The sequence below is a fragment of the Garra rufa genome, chromosome 18 (assembly GCF_049309525.1).
Source record: "Garra rufa chromosome 18, GarRuf1.0, whole genome shotgun sequence".
In the NCBI taxonomy this organism is placed as follows: Eukaryota; Metazoa; Chordata; class Actinopteri; order Cypriniformes; family Cyprinidae; genus Garra; species Garra rufa.
Window position 1 is genome coordinate 33,229,362 of NC_133378.1, and position 20,000 is coordinate 33,249,361.

Sequence of the window (20,000 nt, forward strand, 5' to 3'; positions counted from 1 at the left end):
TTTCTAAATTGCTTTTTTTCTTTTTAGCGCATGAGGAAATTGTGAACGTGAGGGCAAGGAGGACCTCATCGTTGCACTGGTAAGTCTTAACGTTATTTTCTTGTTCTAGTGTAATATTCTTGTCCCATCTTGTTTCGCTGCGTATAAACACAGAGGGCAGTGTTCCCTGACAATAGCGGCGAACAACTACAGCATATGCCCATGTGTTAGTGGCAAGGAGCTGTAGTTTAAGCTGCTTGTCGTGCTACTGAGCCAATAAGCTTTCTTTATATTTTTTTTTTTAAATGTAGGCTAGACAGTTTTTCTACAAGTAAACACTGTATTTATTTTCATACAAAGGTGTCAAATAGATGCAATCTAACGGCATATTGTAATACAAATTAAAAACTAGTTACATGCATTAAAATATAAATACAAACCGATCTCTCCGTTTTGTTAAAATAATAATGAACAAAAAACTAAATATAAATATAACCTAATATGTAAACTATACATAAATATAAACTAATATTAAGAAATTTAAAAATAATGTATAAAAATCAAATAACAAATAAATAAAAGACGCATTTTGTTCACAGTGAACAGAGGAACAACACAATAATAAACTGATTCCAACGCAAATAATTAATAAATGCTGTAAAATCATATGAATGATTTCTGAAGAATAAAAAAAAAAATACACAAAAGAACGCACATTATTATACAAAATAAACTTAAATCACTTTAAACGACCGCGAAATGTAAATAATAATAATAGTGACCTAATAATAATAAATAATAAAATTAGTTAATAAATAAAAAATAGGTAAGGCCTTGATATTGTAGAACAGCTTAGGTCACTTGAGCTAAAATTGACTCGATATTTAAGGCAAGAAAAATGCGCCCAAAAATGAAATCCTTCTAAATTATTGCAAAGGGCATACATTAAATATCATACAGGCCTAAAATGTCATTCGTTCAAGCGTACCCACAATAGATTCTGGTTATGAACAACTGGCATATCCTTCCATCTAAAATCCCACCTTCTTACATATAGTGTTTTCTACTGAATCCTTATCTATCTATCTATCTATCTATCTATCTATCTATCTATCTATCTATCTATCTATCTATCTATCTATCTATCTATCTATCTATCTATCTATCTATCTATGTCTTGGGGGAATCACCTATATACAAATGAATCATCAGGCAAATTCGCCGGCGGTTATAGCTTTTTGGAAGTCTCTACATTATAACTAGTTATTGAGCTGGTGCAGGATCTGAGGCCATTTATGTGCAGAGGGAATTCATCGCTTTTCGCTCATCAATAACTCCTTGGCAGTGAACTATTGGAACGAGTCGAACGCGAGGGGTGAAATGCGGGTCAGGCTGTCTAACTAATATTAAAATGCGTCCGCAACACTAGAGCAGTGCCGAGTGGGTGGATGGGGGCGTTTTCAGGCCGGTGGGGGTGGACAAAAAATCCCTATCACATCTGTAGGGTCTCGAAGTAAAATAAAAGACTCGAGATAAGGCAAAACGACTGTTTCCGAGCATTTCATTTGTGAGAGAGTTACATCCTGTCTGTTTGTTTGGTTTCGATATATTTAAGGGGGGAATAATAATTTCGTATTATTCTCTGGTGGGTTGAAATTTTGAAAATGTAGGCTCCTGTTGCTTATATATAGCTCACATGGTTTCTAAAAAGTTTTTATTTCTTTACTGTTTTTCTACTTTGTTTCGTATCTGATCCTGTTTAGATAGCTAAACTGAAGAGAAATGCAAGGCACGGTCTTGCAGGTTACCGGGCGGTCATATGGTAATAGCTTGCACAATAAACCCCAAGGAACAAAAGAAACTTATTTTTCATCAGTGCTGTCACGTGTCCGCTTTGTGCACAACATGTTTGAGACGGAATATGCAAGTGGGTGCTCCTGTGTTTTCAAGATTTAATAGAATTTGATAGTAAAATTATTTTTCGTTTTTCCCTCTCGTGCCCACTCACTCTTTCTTTTATATTCCCAATTTCATTTACTCAACCTATTGGAGCGTTAAAATATGATATGGAAAATCTGAAAAAAAAAAAAAAAAAAAAAAATCAGAACTCGTCAAAACATATTTAACCTTAACGAAGAAATACATTTCTTATTAAAGTAATTCTGTCATAACGTAAACAGAGTTTTTGGTGAATGGAACAATGTTTTGTGTACATTCAAGTGAAAAGGCTTATAAATTAAGTGTCAATTAAATAAATAAATAAATAAATAAATAAATAAATACATACATGCATAAATGTGATTCAAAATAAATAAAATAATTACAAATCGATCTTTAAAAAAAGTATAAAGTAGTTTGTTAGTCTCACTATTGATTGTCAAGTCTTATTGACATTTTTTTTTCAAGCAATTGAAAAATAAATTAAAAAGAAAATTTTAAAATTTTAAAATTTTAAAAACGTAAAAATACGTAAATTGTTTTGTTTTAAAGTAATGACAAACAAATATTACAAACCAAATATATGTTATTGTACCAATTCCCCAGATATTAATTCTGACCAAATATTGTAGATGCCAAACAGAAACCTCTCACAAGAAAATGCTTTAACTCCTATTCAAGATAGTGAAGAGGTCATAGTCTAACCTGACTTATTTTGTACGTTGAATTTTGTTTCAAAACTTCCATAAGAAGAAAGGCCTGTCAGTAGTCGTCTATATGTACCCTGTAGAACCGAATTTGTGTCCAAAAGATGAAAATCGCAAATACGTCTCTACAGGAATACATGGGCGACGTAAAAGCCACGAAAGCCAAGTTGGGTTTGTATTCGTCTCGATCAGAGGCACGTGACTTTGCATGAAAGACGTGTGTGCTTACTATCATAAGTAGAGGACTTTGAATGAACAGAACTGCTACATGAAGACATAAACCTAATTAGGACGTGGAAGCGAAAACATGAAGTATTCATATTCGCACAGCAATCGCTGTAAACGGTTGATTTAAAGCCTTTATAGCTTAATTAAACACCAAATCTGCTCTCAACCTAAACATTTTGTGTGAAGTCGTCGAGTCATAAGCAAATTGTATGAACAGAATTTGTAACGTAGTTTCACTTGGGTCTAACATTAACAGTGTGTAAATAATATAGATAACGACATATAAGACTAAGTGCCCATTATTTAGGAAATCTGCTTTGCACTGGCCAGAGATACGTGAAAATAAGATAATACTAATATATTTATCTGCCTGCGTGTTAAGTAACTTGCTGTGGTTAAACAGCACTGGATGAGCCAGTTTAATTATTAGCCGTAGTTTTTGTATATTTTATCCGCTACTTAAGTTTAAATGCGATTTATTTTTTTCATTTATTTATTAACATTATTTTTTTAAACAGTGTAATGAGCGAAACTCTTATATATAACAGCACATGCACAAGTTAACTGAGAATCATCCCTAGGTGCTGTGGCATGATTCGAGAAGATTTGGCCATTGTGTATGAGTGTGTGAGAGAGCGAGAAGGGGGGTGGGGGGGGAGAGGGCGAGAGAGAGAGCGAGAGAGAGAGAGAAAAAGAGAGAGAGAGAGAGAGAGAGAGAGAGAGAAAGAGAGAGAGAGGGATAGAGAGACTGAAAGACTTCGCGGACAATGGCGGAAAATTGAAGGTATATTTGCGAAAGCTGTGGTTCCTTATCCGGGGACTACATCGCCCCATGCCATTGGGCCATCGTATCACGTGGTAAAAGTAACTTTACAGGGTTGCTCGCTAGTAGGAGGGCTTTATGGAGCAGAAAAACGACAAAGCTAGAAAAATTATTTTCCACTCCAGAAATTAATGATCATGAGCTCGTATTTGATGGACTCTAACTACATCGATCCGAAATTTCCTCCTTGCGAGGAATATTCGCAAAATAGCTACATTCCCGAACACAGCCCCGAATATTACAGCCGTGCAAGGGACAGTGGCTACCAGCATCACCACCAGGAGTTATACCCTCCGCGGGCAAGCTACCAGGAGCGTCAGTATAACTGTGCAAGCATCCCTGAGCCTGATACTCAAAGAGGACATGGACTGCCTCACGCGGGGCACCTGCTCGGAAAAGGGCAATCTGCCTCATGTGAGCCCCCACCGTTACCCCTGTCTCCTGCCACCCCTCCGGCTGCATCGTCCGCCTGCAATCAAGCCACCCCGGAGCATCCCAACAGCTCAGCCTCTGCCAAACAACCCGTAGTGTACCCCTGGATGAAGAAAATTCACGTCAGCACCGGTAGGCAACTTGAGCGTATTTCTCTTAAGCACTATAAAGCTCGCCCCTCATCCTAACTCTCTCTCTCCGTCTGCCTCACTCCTTTTTACACTCATCCCCTGGCCAGCCTCTGCTACGATAGGATAGAAGCCTTTGAAATGGCACAATTGAGGCGGATTTACGACTAGGCATTGGTAATTACACCCACCATAAATTTTATAGCCGAGGTATACTCTGGGCAGTCGTATCACCATGTGGCTTCTCTTGTTATGAGTGTGCGAGAGAGTGAGGGAGATCTGGGACCAGAGCAAAACTAAGCTTTATAATGTTGCATTAATAATTCAGTGCTGAGTCCAATGTGATTTTAGCCTTATTATAGAAAGCTAACTTTTAGATATTTTAGCCCACCCTCATTTCCTCTGTCGCCACCATTTCTCAATGAAAGACACGCTTGTTTACCCTATCCTTCCCTCGCTGCCTCTTTTCTTTTCTACTCTGCTCTGTTCCTTCTTTCTTTCCCTTTGCTTCTCCTCTTTCCAGTCAACTCTAGTTACAATGGAGCGGAACCCAAGCGGTCTAGAACTGCTTACACTCGCCAGCAAGTCTTAGAATTGGAGAAGGAATTCCACTATAATCGCTACTTAACACGGCGAAGACGTATCGAGATTGCTCATTCCTTGGTCCTCTCGGAAAGGCAAATCAAAATTTGGTTTCAGAACCGCAGGATGAAGTGGAAAAAAGACCATAGGCTGCCAAACACCAAAGTCAGATCCTCTTCCTCCACGGGCATTTCCTCCGGGTCCAACACAAGCTCATCGGCTGGCGTTGTGGCGGCAGCTTCCACCACTAACACCATGTCAGCCTCCGAGGACCTCTCCGGAACCGAGCGTGGCGAGGATATTACAAGGTTATAAGAGAACTATTTCGAGGAGACAGGGGAAGATCAAATGACTGATTATTTATAAAATATAATATATTTTGTTTTCGTAGGTATCTTGTGCGTAAAGGGGGTTCCTTTAAGTCCACAGTTATATAAAATGCATGTTATATAGCATGGATTATTGCGAATACCTATGGATTATTTTTTACGCGAAACAGGGTTTAATTTATCTAAAACTGAATCAATATGATGTTTGTTTGTTTTTGTTTTTTTCCAAGAGAAATGTTTTGGACGAAGCAGGATATGGACATTTTATTCAAATGTTATTTGCGGGCCTTTCTTTGCCCAGCTGCCAAGGTGAAGTGCACAACGAATCTATTTATTTCTCACTTGAGAGAGCTGGTACAGTTTTTTTTTTTTTTTTTGTACTGTAAATGAAAAACACTATCGTGGGTATCGATAGAAAAAAAAGAAGATCTTAAACGTCTTTGTTTTCTTTTAATGTAAATCATGCTGTGGGTTATCTGTCGTATGGAAAGGTTAAGATTTTAAATTATCATTTAGTTTTTGTTGTGATGGCGTTGTGTTTAGGCTATTAACAGCAGATTGTTGTAAGATGCAATAAAACCAGTTTAGTGTATTTGTGCTAATTATATTGGTCAATAAAACGTAAGTGTCTATTAGTTTTACCTAGACTTGAGTGACTTTTATTAATATGCAATGTAGATTAAATTTACGCACATAAATAGCGAAAATATTTCTGTAAATTTTAACAGGGGATGCAGAGATGTTAGTAGTCAGCTGAATATGCAAATGTAGGCCCAAAAGTAAAACCACGTTATCAGTGCATTTAAAAATCTTCGTGGTGTTGTAGCATTCGTTCTTACAAAAAATTAATTAGCCATACCATCTCTAATATCTACAACGCAGTCTTTGATATTTGAGCGGTCGGTTTGTGTATGGGTTAGCATGGGTTGTGTCCCCATCACTTTCTCACGTATTCCTGGAACATGGCACAAAATTCAGGCCTTTTTGGTAGGGACCTTATCGCTCTTCATTCCACAGGATGGCTTGTTATTATTCATTACTGTTTTCAACATGGCTGAAAATGTATCTAAAAATCAATTCCAGTATTCAAAAATGTCCTGCACTGCTTCTTTTTTCCCACTATTGATTTCAAGCGTTATCAAGCTGAGAAACAAATTCAAGTCAACAATTCGTCTTATTTCATGGACAATTTAAACTGTATAAAAGGGTAGATATTCAAAACGTAAAATAGGTCTAACATATTATGGGCTTAATGGAATTATTTTTTAAATGTGCATAGTGCTTGTTTAAACAGAAATAATTTGAAATTCGTTAGTATTTAAATGCTAATTATCTCGATATATTCAGGTGCAATATAGTATTATTTTTTTTTTGTTTTTGTTTTTTTTACAAAATAACCGTTGCTAAACACGACTGCAAAAATACGTTATGGGATAAAATTCCAATGTAAACAGGCAAAAGCTGTGAAATCGTTAAGCTATGTCCATATTGTTATTTTTTTAAAGAAGCAATTAGCATGTTGTGAAATAGAATCCTAGTACCTAGGTTTTTGAAAGTTCTGATTCAGGCCACTCCTCTTTGTGTGCCATATTGTTATTTTTAAAAAGTGGCGCTAGATAGTGTTCAAAGCAACGTCATCGCCGAGCAGATACTCAAGAGCTAGACACACAGGACCAAAATCTGCACGCAGTGGCCTTGCCAGTTACAATGCTGCACAGAACGCTCCCACATGCAAATAAGTTGAAATTCTATTGTGACGTTTTTTCTTTTTTTTCTAAATGCACAAGAATATATTAAAATTTAAATATTAGAACACTTAGCGTCTCTATTGATATCAGTTCTCGAAGAAAAAAACATGTACAGAAAATAAGGAATGTGTTTGATTAATTGTAAATCGGCCTGACTTGAATGAAAATTACACAACGGCTTGCTAAGTGGGGGGCTGAGAAGCACAAAGGAGTGAGTCATTTTAGACCATCAATCAAGTCCGGCAGCAATAGTCAATTGTACTTATAATGTATTAAGTTGTACAGGCACTAAATAGTGCACAAAAGCGTCACTGCAAAATATGTTTCAGGGGATAGTTTGTCCAAACCCAAATGAGAAGAAAGCTGGCCAGCGTCTCAGCCTGGCCGTGACTTTGGAAAGGCACTTGAAAAGAGTAGGTGCACAACTGCATTCAGAGACCATTATGTGACTGAACAGCAGAGAGAAATGAATGTGCACGCCTAAATCGTAGCATCCCGGCAGCCTCTTTCGAGAGGCTGTCGCCTCCATGTCGCGAGGCTGAAAAGGTACTTTATTGAAGTTTGTGGCTACTAAGAAAAGTCGAGTTCAATTTGGGGACACATTTTCTGTCCCATTAGTTTCGTTTCAGCCGGGTCGGCCGACCTCTCCCACCCCTTGACCCCACTGGCTCTCTCAACGTGTACCTTCTGTGTGCACCCTCACAGGCTTCCTGGGGTTCCACCGGTGCTCTTGCTTTCATTGTGGGTTTTTGGTTATATTGATGTGCCAATAGAAGAAGGACATCTGAATGTGTTCCTCCCTTTGTTGCTTTGCACCGTATGACCTACGAGATCGGTGAACTCTAGGACAAGGCTCTTCTTTAGCGTGCGACCTTGTAACTTTTTTTTAAGGGGCATCCATTTTCTAGCTGCTGGTGTAGTGCTGGTCAGTCTCTAAATAATGTTTCTACCTTTACCTAAATGTGATTTAAAAAACATTTAGCCATGTGTACAAATATATATTTTGTATTGACTATTAAATATATCAAGTTTTAATAGCAAGTTTTGTCAGTCAAACAGGCATGGCCACTTTTAAAAACACATAAAAAACTGTTTTCGTGAAACGAACAGCAGTGAAATTTTTGAGAATCCTTTTTCTCATAATGCTGACTGACTAACATTGTTTGATAGATTTCTGACATTCCACGGCAGATGTAACGCAGCTTTTCTGTTAAGAAAAAGAATTTTAAAAGAAAAAAGGATAACACATAAATCACGCATGACTTCAGTTGTGCTAAACTAATATTTACATTCATAAACCAAACAAACTGTATTGTTTAGGTGACAGGAGATACGTATATGAAGTCATCGCATGTGTTGTGGCTGCTTGCCAGCCAATAAACTTTCACACAAGTTTATTTTTTGCATGTATAAATATTTATTTTAAAAGATATTCACACACTGTAAAAAGCGCACAGATGCACCTTCTGCGTGATTTAACCCTTAAAATAACTATTACGGGTGTAAACGAATTTAGTGTTTAATTCAGCCGTATTAAATATTCTTTTTTTTACTTCAATAAAGCCAGCTGATTTAGAAGTTGCCACATGAAGCAAATATAGGCTACTAGACCTAACTTTTTCTTTTTTTCTTACAAGGATGACTCCTTAGAACATATTACTTGCAGAAAACACTATGTGATTAATATCAAAAAGGTTACGTTAAAATAAACTTTTAATATAGATATCTTTAGTCACATTATAGTGATCTTTAGTGTTGCAGTGCTTCTAATATTATTTTATTTTGCTGATAAATAAGATGTAGTCTAATTAGGTGACAAGTACAAATAATCACATATATGTTAACTTTTCTAAATATTTTCAATTTATTAGGACAGTATTATATTAGGCATTTTCCCACAATATTTCACGACGCCGTTTAAGAAATGCATCGATGGTTGCAAAAACAGTAGGCCTTCTCCAATACCTCATAATTGATCCCAAAAAACTTTAATTTATGCAGGATGAACAACATGGCGCCAGCCCTGTTTTCCAATAAAGTTACAAATCACCCTCTAAAGATCGTCTTCGCTTATGTCGTACATTATTTAATGATGGTGGTGTACCGTTCCCAAAACCAGCACATAGGTCGTTTGTTATAAAATAAAACATAAATACAACTTTAAATTACAACCTTATATGACAAAAAGCCTACTACAAAAGCAGTTTGTTGTTGTCCTATTCTCCATTTGCTGTAAGTTAAGAAAAAAATACAGAATTTATTTAAAAAAATGCTTATATATAAAATTATTTAATATTTATAAGAATTTAGAGTGATTATTATTCGCACATATGTAGGCTTTATATGTACTTATATAATGTTGTACAATTATATTATATAATATTTACTTATAAGAATTCAGTAAACAATTCAGTAATTAAAATATAATTCAATGTAAGCATTATAACATACGATGGCAGTGGTTAACCTATAACGCCATTTGTTAGCCATAAAAATCATAGAAGGACACAGTGTAGGGCTACAATTACGGCCACGGCCCCATCCGCACTGTAGTGAACTGTACCGTATAGGGAGGTGGACATTTCTTTGTATGCGTCCATAAATCAAAAAGATGATTGAGGGGTTTGCCCTGCAATACAAGAAGTGAGTGGCACGCTGCACGAAAACTGTTGTGCTTAGGCTTTTGAACCTGCCCTTGTAGGGAGAAGAGGAGGAAGAGACAAGCAGGAAGAGCAAGAAGATCACCTGTCTGCAGAAACGCGCATTTACCAAGCGCTTTATCAGACATGCATTATTTTATTGTTAAACACAACTGTGGTCGCAAATTCACTTTTTACGAAATACAGTCTCCATAGACATATATACATTACCTAATATTGAAATTTTTTGTTTGTAGATCTAAATTAGTCTGTAGAAATGATTTTCCCCCTGACTACAGTTACAATTATTTTTGCTTTTATTATCTGTTCATACTGACTTTTGAAGTGTTTGCAGTTGCACAGTAATGCACATTTTTTATATTTTGTCAGTGTTTTTATCCTGTTAACTAGGGCGAAATGGGAAGAGTTCTCTTTACATTGCATGCTACTCTCGACGACTGGTTTTAAGTTCTCGTTAATCTACGAACGTATTTACCTAATACTCAGGTAACGAGGCTTTCGTGGAACATAGTTTAATTTTAAAGTGGCATAGCACTTACATAGCACTTAAGATCTGCTTTCGAGCAACCGACCCAGAAACAACTCCTCACCTAAATGGGAAGTGAAGAACTGCACTTTGCGTGTGTTTATATGGACCTGACACTGACCCGTTAAGGCATACAAGTTCCACCATGGTTATTACTCCACATGACATACAATTATTGTGAGAACAGCTGAGCAGTCAACAACTAGTAACAAGTCATCTGTGTGAATTGGACTGTTTGCCTTGTCGTTGGCTTGTATATTTAAATTAAGTTTTTACAGCGCACCACTTTGTATATATTTGAGCGAATCTTTTGCCTTGCCCATTGATTTACCTGTTCTAATTTCCATAATCATTGTGCTTTTTTTGTACAGAAAAAAAATATGATCAGCCACGTTATAATATACATCTTTCATAATTTATTTAAAAAAAACTTCCATAAATGAACAATAAGAAATTAGCATTATAAGACGGACCCACGTTGTTCTGTGAAGTACTGAAGGCATTGTTAGTTTTGCTTTTTATTCTAAAATGCATTTTTGTCAGCTCTTTTTATAAGATAAGTGTCTTCTCAAAGCAATTAAGTTAGTGATGAAAGGTGTAGGCTCTTAGCATTGTTACGAGGTCCTCTGTGTAAACTGAGCTGTGGTGAACGACACAGAAAGGCTCAGAGTTGAATCGGGGGTCACCATGTTATTTTCCAGAAATGTGGCAGTCCTAACACTGAATATCCGCTCGACGCATGAAATACATAAATACAGCTCTTGTTCCAGAGATAAGTGTCCTATGTAAGAGTCTAACCATGCCTTTGACGTTTGCACATTTCGTGCTTTTCCCCCCACGTTTTATGCAAAACGAAGAGCTTGAGCGAAGAATAGTGTCTGCATTGCACTCAACAATCTCCATAATCTTTGTTCTGATGTCTTGCCCCTTAACCCTTACACTCAATATGACCCCAAATGCAATGCCTAATGGCCACCCAAACTAAAGCGGACCGATATAGGGGACACACGACAGAGAAAAACTAAATTGTTATAAAATTGTTAAAAACAAATACTTGGCAGAAACCGGAGGGGAAAATGATGTAACAAAATATTTGTCAAATTGTACTTCATGGGACAAAATTTAAATAACTTGTTTTATTTGAGTAAAAAAAAAATGATTGAAAGAATCTAAAAAACACAATCGAAAGGTAAACATAGCTCAGTCACTTTTTAAACATCAGGAACTATGCACTCAAATATATACAGTCACACCAAAAATTATTCAGACACGAGATATATTTTTTTTTACTAATAGGTGCAGGACACTATAGTTCATTTATGTTAGTGAGGATAGCAAAATAAAGTAAACTGTGACATATTATAACCAAAAAATTCGTCAAACAGTGGACTGCCAGTAAAATTGATCAACATTTGGGACCAAAAATTATTCAGACACTTTGACCTGATCATGTCTAGCTTAAGTGTTTTTTTCTTTAATTGCTAATGCGACCTTTTTACACCAGAAACTGAACAAAATTAAGCATTGCTTGGTAATTGGTCAACATTGGTCAAGTATTGGATGGATTGTAATCAATTACATACCTTTCTATCAAAGTTATCTGACATTATCAAGATGATTTTAAACAGTTCTTGTCAATTTTTATTACATTTTCTAAACTAAACTCACTGAAAATGTGAGAAATGTTGAAGGTGTCTAAATAAATTTTGGTTTGACTTTATATATTAAAAACACATTAAACAACACTCACACGCAAAGCATGCTGAGACCAAAAATCCATTAGCTAGCCTATAAACTTTGAGTGACCATGTGCTAATTGAGAACACGCCTTAACTTCTGATTAAGTGTTAAGCAAACAAGCCTAAGTGGTAAATGCAGAAACACCTTTAAATGATAAAAGTCTTGGGCTCGTTTTGGGGTTTCCCAAAAGCATCGTATGCTTAAATAGATCGTAAAACGATCTTACGAATCATCTTAGAGTCACGGCCTGTTTCCCCAACGCATTGTAAATAGTAGCACATAAATCGACCAGTGTTCTGAAGAAATCGGAGCACTTGCGTCGTGAAAAGTCAAGAAGTCACCTGCAGGACAAGAGCAAAATTACAGCTCAACTCAGTTGCGTCCACTTTCCATAATGTGACTTTCATACCAGGATACTTTTATTTAATCAACATGCAAAAGCTAATTAGTTAATTAAATATTCACACAGAATACCGTGTTACCAAATAAACAACAACTACCCAATTGGCAAGTGAAAAACACGTTTATTTTTTTTAACGTCAAAATGCAATTTCTAGTATTAACGCATTTTTTTTTTTTTCGTGCTGTGGAGACAAGTTATGTTGTTACTGGTGAAAGTTTCGACTTTTAGTTTATCTTTGGTCCGGCTGCCAAGCAAATTATACGTAACAATCTGTTTGCTGGCTTGAAAAGAGTCGTTGCTTGGCAGTAAAAGCTAAATAATAATTAAAATTAAAAAACGCAAGGCGTAATTTTTATTTTAGAATTTACATAATTTTAACAACGTGATACCGTTTTTATTTGTGAAAAAACAATATATGTTTTCATTTCTTCCTGAATTACTGAAGGCAAGACAGATAAGTGTCTGATGAAAGAGATGAGTGATCTTGTGATCGGTTCAAGTTGCCAGGCAACAACCTAAGAGAGTCGCTCGCTGAATAGTAGAACATCCATTATCTCTAAAAGTTCCTGATTTTACCGAGTTACCGATTGAAGCTACAATGCATAACCTGTTTTTATCGAATTAACCTGTAGTCTTTTACCCAGCGTCTGTCTATAAAGTCTCATTACAATGAAGAATTCCGGGTGTTATGGCACAGGGGCAGTTTGTTAGGAATGCTGAAAATGGTCGTCATATGGATGAAGGGCCACCTGTGAGCATCTCCGTTTCTCTCTATTTCCCTTATTCTCTCTCTCAGTCTTCCTTATCTCAAGTAAACGTTTATAAAAGCTACTGAGGAGGTGGAGAAATTAATGTAAGAGTTCATCTTTCCTCATCTTAAAACACAGACATCATTACAGGTCCCATGGCACGTTTCCAAAGCAAACCTTTTTAGAGCTCACCAAGCTGCACAAGTTAACAAACAAACATTAAATAAATAGCACTAAATTCAGTGCGTTATATTCACTCATGTCACACTGGTTGACATACCCTTGTAGCCTAAAATAAAGACTCCCTTGCTGCAACTGAGAAGTTCCCAGTGTCACGGTATAGATGTACAATTGTGTATTGAGGCTTTTGTCCAGTCCTCCGGGGTGTCTGCAATGTGTCTAAACATATGCGGTCATGAGGAGGTCACTAGACGTGCTGCTGCGCCGCAATGATTAATGTCATCTTTTCTATAGAGAAATGGCATTCGTAGATTAACGTTTTCTGTACAATATGGCGAGTGGTTCAAATAGGCATGTTCTGCTGGCACAGAAAATAATTTCTAGCGTGTTAAATGCTGTTGAAAATTAAAGACACTGACTATTAAACCCTTACAAAATCGGAATACTTTAGCTTGGAAGGAACAAAGAAGTCTTTTAGACAATGATTCATAAGAGGGTTAGATAAAACGCAATGAAAACGTTAAAAATAAAACATGAAACTATCTTTGCAAAACTGGACAACTTTAGCTTAGGAGCAACAAAGTCCAATCACTTTTGGGTAATCTTTTATGAGGTGTTTAGATAAAACGCAATGGAAACTTTAGAAGTAAAATATGATAATATGCATTACAACATAAACGCAAATAAAAGTTCTAGACATATGAAGTAGCAGGTAGTATTATTTTATTTTTGCAGAATACAAAAGTGTACTAAATGTGGCACAGGTGCGAGGAAGTTATGAAGTTAACCTGAAATCACTGCCAACAAGGTAACTTTATGGAAATTGTACCACGTGTGAAATGTATTCATATTTTAGTTTCCTAATATTGCATATTATTTAATAATGGACTGAATTCATCTTTCATGACACTGTTGCACTTTACAGTAAGACTATAGAAACAATATGCAGTCGACCTCGTTTCAAAGTTTCAGGAATTCTTAAGAGGGATCTCTCTAAATTTCAATCGTTCTATTTAGTTTACAGCAACGCAGGGCACCGAAGATATAAATCTAGTCTTTGCTCTTCAGAGACAGGCCATTTGTATGCATCGTTGTAACCAACAACATCCTCTGTTCATTAAAACCGTTTCCTGGATTTACTCACCTATCTGTTCTATGCCTAAAAAATTAAATCCACTGCGTTGTGCAGAAACAATAAAAAGATTAGGATTTTATGAAATGCAAGAAAGGAAGAAATAACTATTTACACCGTATCGATATTTGTTAAAAAGTATTTTACCCCCCAATACGAAGTTTTAAACTAATTGTTTTTCCTCCAAAATTTTAGGTTATGTTCTCAAGCGTTAGAGTTATGGCAGGGAAAGCAACAGACAGCTGTATGCAACGGCCCTTTGTGCATTCCATTAATTTGTTTATTATTTCCAACATTTGCCTCATTGCCGTTTTTATCCTCCTCAGAGAGCCTGTTTTTGCATGAAATGGTTAAAGCGATGTTATTATCGATGTTTTATGCAGCTGTTTGTGTCAGCAACCACAAGAGCGCAGAAGGTAGGGAGGAATTATAAAAGGGTTGACACCCAGAGCGACCGGCGCGCTTTTGTGAGAGAAAGAAAAATGATTTATTGCCAGCAACATGGTTCAAACAGAGTTCACTGAGAATTGTAGTGTACCGGCGGAGGCGCTGAGTTATGGTCTTGCTGAGCCACTACATCAAAGATTCCTTTTCAGATTTAGTGAATGGACCCAGCGGCATGAGACAAGGGAACAAACTTACTTTAATTAGAAAATTCCCAAGATCACAGGCGACTTTCAAACAATAAGGGAAGAGTTTGAAATATAGGAAAGGTACAAGGGGGAGCATAAAACCTGCAGAATAATAATAAAAATCCCCTATAGCCTCCACCACCACTTCGAAAAATATTAATAGTAATAAAATAAAAAATGCTTCGAAATTGTTTAAATAGCATTTATTGAATGTCTAATTCATATGTGGTTATGGAATGAGTACACTTGCATTCCTTGCACTCTCGGGCGCAGTAATATTTCATGTTAATAGCGCTGCAGCTCGGCAGAAGCCGGACTTGTAATATGCATAGTGAATGCTTCTATTTGACAAGGCTTGTGACAGCAATTCACTGAACTCAAAATAACAAATCGTTTTTAGAAAAAGATTGATTTTAGCCATACAACCGAAGAGGATAGCCCCATGGCTCCTTGATATTCTTCTTTAATAAACAGTATATGAATGGTTATGATTTGACTAGTTAAACCATCCGAAATTAAATACAAGGCTTATAAATTGCTGTCATTTTGACAACCATTTTACACGTCATTGTTTAGTGCAGTCCAAAGATATCTTAATATGTGTGAGCACTGAGACGACCATTATTCAAAAACATACCTGCCCATATTGGCAGGCCTTTCTTTGCGCCTCAGAAACTCAGCTGTGTATTATTATAAACATTACCTTTTTTTGGAAAAAAAAAAAAAAACCTGCAAGAGACAGAGAGTGAATCGTTGAGGCTATCAGTCTTTGTCTTCGAAAATACGTTAGACATGTTATTGACAGTACTGAGTGTGAGTAAATACTCAAACAAGACACTGTGGAGAGTAAATGAAAAGGGACTAGTCCTTGGATTTCAGTCCTTGTGCACAATTAATCACTAGTGCGAGACAACCGCTGTCCACAGCCTATGTAAAGTAAGGGTGATGTCTTTTATGTTCATTTCAGACTGGGGATACTAGCTTACTTCAACGTGACTGCTTTATGTATAACCTTATCGGCAAGCAGTCGTTTTAATTAGCAATCGGCTAAAAACGAATCCTGCCGTGTCGATAGGTGTCTGGGAAAAACAGCGATCTGGACAGGTTGAGCGCTAAATAACGTTCTGACCCTCTTCCCTCCACTAGCTTAGCTTTATGACGTCAGAGGACAAAGGCTAATTCTGTTGCGAAGGTTTTGTGATCAATTATTTAAAATGACTTTAAAAACAACAAGTTACCCGACTCCAACAAGTTTCTAAAAACTTAACCATTGCCCTAAAATGTCGTGTTTACGCCGAATCCGGGCTGTTCCCGCTCTTTGTTCATCAGGACGTTGTTTTAAATAGTAGACGATGCGATTCTTTTTACAGACGATGAACTTGAACGTATTTCTTCGGTTACCAAGACTAGCGAATAGCCATCTTAGCGAGTATTTTCTTACACTGCCAGTTAATTGGAAAACGAATCTCTATCATTTCATTAACATTATTTTTGACATCCATTGTCAGTACAGCACTGACAATCAAAATCCCTTTGTTTGACCACACCCATTGATTCTCTGGATGTCTTTTTCACCAGGTAAAAATGAGCAGAAATCTCAAAACGCGGAAGGAAATTGTATAGAAACGCCAGTAGTATTCGACAGATCCATTTAACGTGTGTGGCATTTATTCTTTTACATCTTAGAAACGTTGTTTACTTTTTACAAAACATGACGATGGACAAAGACACACAGTGTATGTTACTGAAATACTTTATTAATAAAAAACACTGCTAAACATCCACATGGCTGTTTTACAAAAGATTAGGAAGATTTGGGAAAAAAATAGGCTATTTTAAAATATCAATACATGTATGGAGCTGTTGTCACAACTGTAAAGCGTTACAGAAACAATTATTAAACTATAAGGCAAATAAGTCGATTATTTTTAATACCTACCACAAGAGGACTGAAAAGTCAGTCAAGGTTTCAAACATTGTATTACAAAGCGTTATCACGGAAATGAAGTCTGTATTCTGCAATCCGTTGTGGCAAAACTAAGGAGACGCGATCCCAGACATGCATGTCTTTTCTCTGTCCAAATGGGTCTCTTTCTCCCTCCCACCTCCCAAATCACGCTATCTCAACTCTGTCAGCACGGTAACAGGGTAATGTATAAGCCCTGCTCATGGCTTTTCGTCTGTCCACAGGATAATCATTCGAACTTGCAAAATAGCAGAAGAATGCGAAGGAAAACGGAATCCTCGTTTGGTTGCTTTCGAGCACTTTACAACTCAAACAGCCAGTGCGCCAGGCTATTGGAGGAGGCCATCACGTGACTACATTGTTTACCCTTGTTGGAAAACAATTAAAGACGGCAGTGAGTGTACTTTTATGTCTTTCCTACACCTTGTGTGATCAATTTTCCTTCCGGAGTGATCAGGGCAATTAAAGATGCACAATAATTCGTTTCACGAATTTCATATTAACAATGCTTACTTGAACAAGATATGTTGCAATAAATCTCATGTTTGTTCTATGGAGCAACATTTCTCCCCTTGTGCTCTGCAGGAGAGCAGTTCTGCGTGGAGACAACATGCTGAAGAAAATTCATCAAAACATTATGAAGGCCATATGTGGAACTTCCAGAAACTCTCTCAACATCCCTATTCATCCTGCGCTGGTGTCAACCACTCCACGAATGAAACGACAAACTCTTTGGACCAGGCAAATGCAACGGAAAGCGACGAGGGGTATAAGCTGTCAACTTCCTGCTTTTCAACCAAGAAGTACCCTTGGATGAGAGAGACACCTATACGTTTCAGCTCCATTAACGTCATGGAATCAGGTGAGAGAACTCGATTTTCCGAGCAAATGAGGTATATTGATGTGTATTGCTTAGAAATACCCACTTAATCTAATCAGTCAGTCATATTTTGGTCGATAATGAATAACAGCTGGGTCAGATTTTGGTTCTGTGTTAATGTGATTTGTCACTTAGACACTGATGTCAATGACTGACATAATTGAGAACCACAGTTATTAATCAATTATTAGTGTTTTCGTTTCTTCTTAAATGGAAAATGAACCCCTAATTACAAGCAAAATTTCAATCTTGACTAATAAAGATTGTTTATTTCCAGTACATCATTGTAAGAATTTTAAGAAGTTTCATTATGTACATTTAAGGTAATTAAATCAAATGTGACCCTAAACCATAAAACCAGTCATAGGGGTCAATAGTGTTTAAATATATATAATCTAAAAGCGGAAATTGATGCATGGTTTGTAAGGATAGGACAGTGTTTGGCCGAGATACACCTATTTGCAAATCTGGGATCAGAGGGTGCAAAAAAAATCAAAATTTGAGAAAATCACCTATAAAGTTGTCCAAATTAGGTTCTTAGCAATGCCGATTACTAATCAAAAAATTAACTTCATAAAGAAAATGTACAAAATATCTTTATGGAACATGATCTTTATTTAATATCCTAATGATTTTTGTCATAAAAGAAAAATTGATCATTTTGACCCATACATTGTATTTTGGCTATTGCTACAAATATAAGACTGGTTTTGTGATCCAGGGTCAGAAATATTTTTCATCAGTCCAGTCTATTAAGATGAATGTGAACACATGACTATGCTTGTTGCTCATAATGTATATATTTTAGATACAGGGATTTCATGTTGTCTAACAGTACTGTGTGAAAATATGTCTCTCAAGTTAAAAATGCATAAGCTGGATAAAAGGGAAAAAGAGGAGAACATCTAAGAAAAGTAATATTTTCTAGAGACAGCCAGTTGTTCTGTGAACTTGATTAAGTTTAAACTTTTACTAAGGAGCAGAATAATAAAAAAAAAGTCTACAGTGAAATTTTTATATTATCTGAGGCTATGCTTTTCTGGGTCATGCAGATAAGACTGCTTCGCTTGTTTTAACCTAAGCAAAATCGTGCACACTACTGAATACATTCTCCAAACATATACAACAATTAATGAGATGGTGATTATCAGCTTATATATGCTGTTATATAAATATGGCATTAGGCCACATCTTGAAGAGCATTTGTTGATAAGAAGGACAATCCACACACAAATCATTAGGAATCTAACCACAGTAGAAATCATATGAAATGGATAATTAACTTAGTGATTAGTCTACCAACAGTAGTCTGCCCACAGACAGTGCACTGGATTCTCAGTACACTAATTTGTCACTGGGGGTTTAAACTCGCTGCTGAGCATATTCAAGGATGTCATGCTACATTTTCATCATCAAAGTTTAGGCATCAGAGAGATTTGGCTCTGGCTATGCAACATGGTTAATCATTTGGGATGAGAGTTCTGTTCACTGTCTAAACCTGAGTATTAGTCTGTGTTTGACAGATCTTAGACCTGATGTACTTAACACTTCTATAATTCTGCATGTTTTCCAGGTGATTCCAGGTACAGCAGTGCAGTACAGGATGGCGGCTGTTCTAACAGTAAACGGGCACGTGCAGCGTTCACCTCCTCCCAGCTGCTCGAGCTGGAGAAGGAGTTTCACTTCAGCGCTTACCTGTGCCGCAACCGGAGACTTGAAATGGCTGCGCTTCTGAAACTCACTGACCGCCAGATTAAAATCTGGTTCCAAAACCGTCGTATGAAGTATAAAAAAGATCACAAGGAAAAGTCAAAGTCTTCTTACGCCTACCTGGAAACAGGTAACCAGCCCTTTGTGATTAGCAGCAGCAGCACAGTGGACCCCCCAGTGCCATTAAAATTCCAATACTGCTACGAGAGACCATCAATGTCTGGTATGAACTTTTCAATGAGCCACTGGTGAAACTACAGGAAGTCCAACAACCACGGGTCTTCAGCTTTCAGTATCCAGCTGTCAGCACTAAAACATGATTCACATCAGTGAAGGAAATGACTGAATTAAAGAACTGAAGTGAAACACAAATTGTCCACAAAATATGCACCTGTACCTGTCACTGACCAGTTATTTCCCCCATTATAACTCTTTCTGACATGATTTATATTTAAGGAAATTGAAAATTTATTGGCCCTACATGAAAATTTAAGTTCAATAGCCAAGTTTGCTCTGAACCAGATTACA

General features: G+C 36.8%; 2 protein-coding genes across 3 annotated transcripts in view; both read left to right on the forward strand.

Moving 5' to 3' along the window:
- The window catches only part of hoxc3a (homeobox C3a), a 38,393-nt gene that overhangs the window by 17,671 nt on the left and 722 nt on the right, over positions 1-20,000 (forward strand). Inside the window, exons 2-5 of one of the 2 annotated variants that reach the window (XM_073823363.1) lie at positions 28-79; positions 17,107-17,276; positions 17,468-17,744; positions 19,336-20,000. The exon at positions 19,336-20,000 is cut by the window's right edge and continues 718 nt beyond it. In XM_073823363.1, the coding sequence (XP_073679464.1) occupies positions 17,531-17,744; positions 19,336-19,724 (603 nt within the window). In that variant the 5' untranslated portion in view covers positions 28-79; positions 17,107-17,276; positions 17,468-17,530 and the 3' untranslated portion in view covers positions 19,725-20,000. Of the gene's footprint in view, positions 1-27; positions 80-17,106; positions 17,277-17,311; positions 17,745-19,335 lie in introns of those variants that run through there. The other variant, XM_073823362.1, reaches the window with a different exon arrangement.
- hoxc4a (homeobox C4a) lies at positions 3,727-5,694 on the forward strand. Its single transcript, XM_073823309.1, has 2 exons — positions 3,727-4,239; positions 4,759-5,694. Exons 1-2 carry the CDS (start codon positions 3,807-3,809, stop codon positions 5,130-5,132), a joined length of 807 nt encoding a protein of 268 aa, XP_073679410.1. The 5' UTR covers positions 3,727-3,806; the 3' UTR covers positions 5,133-5,694.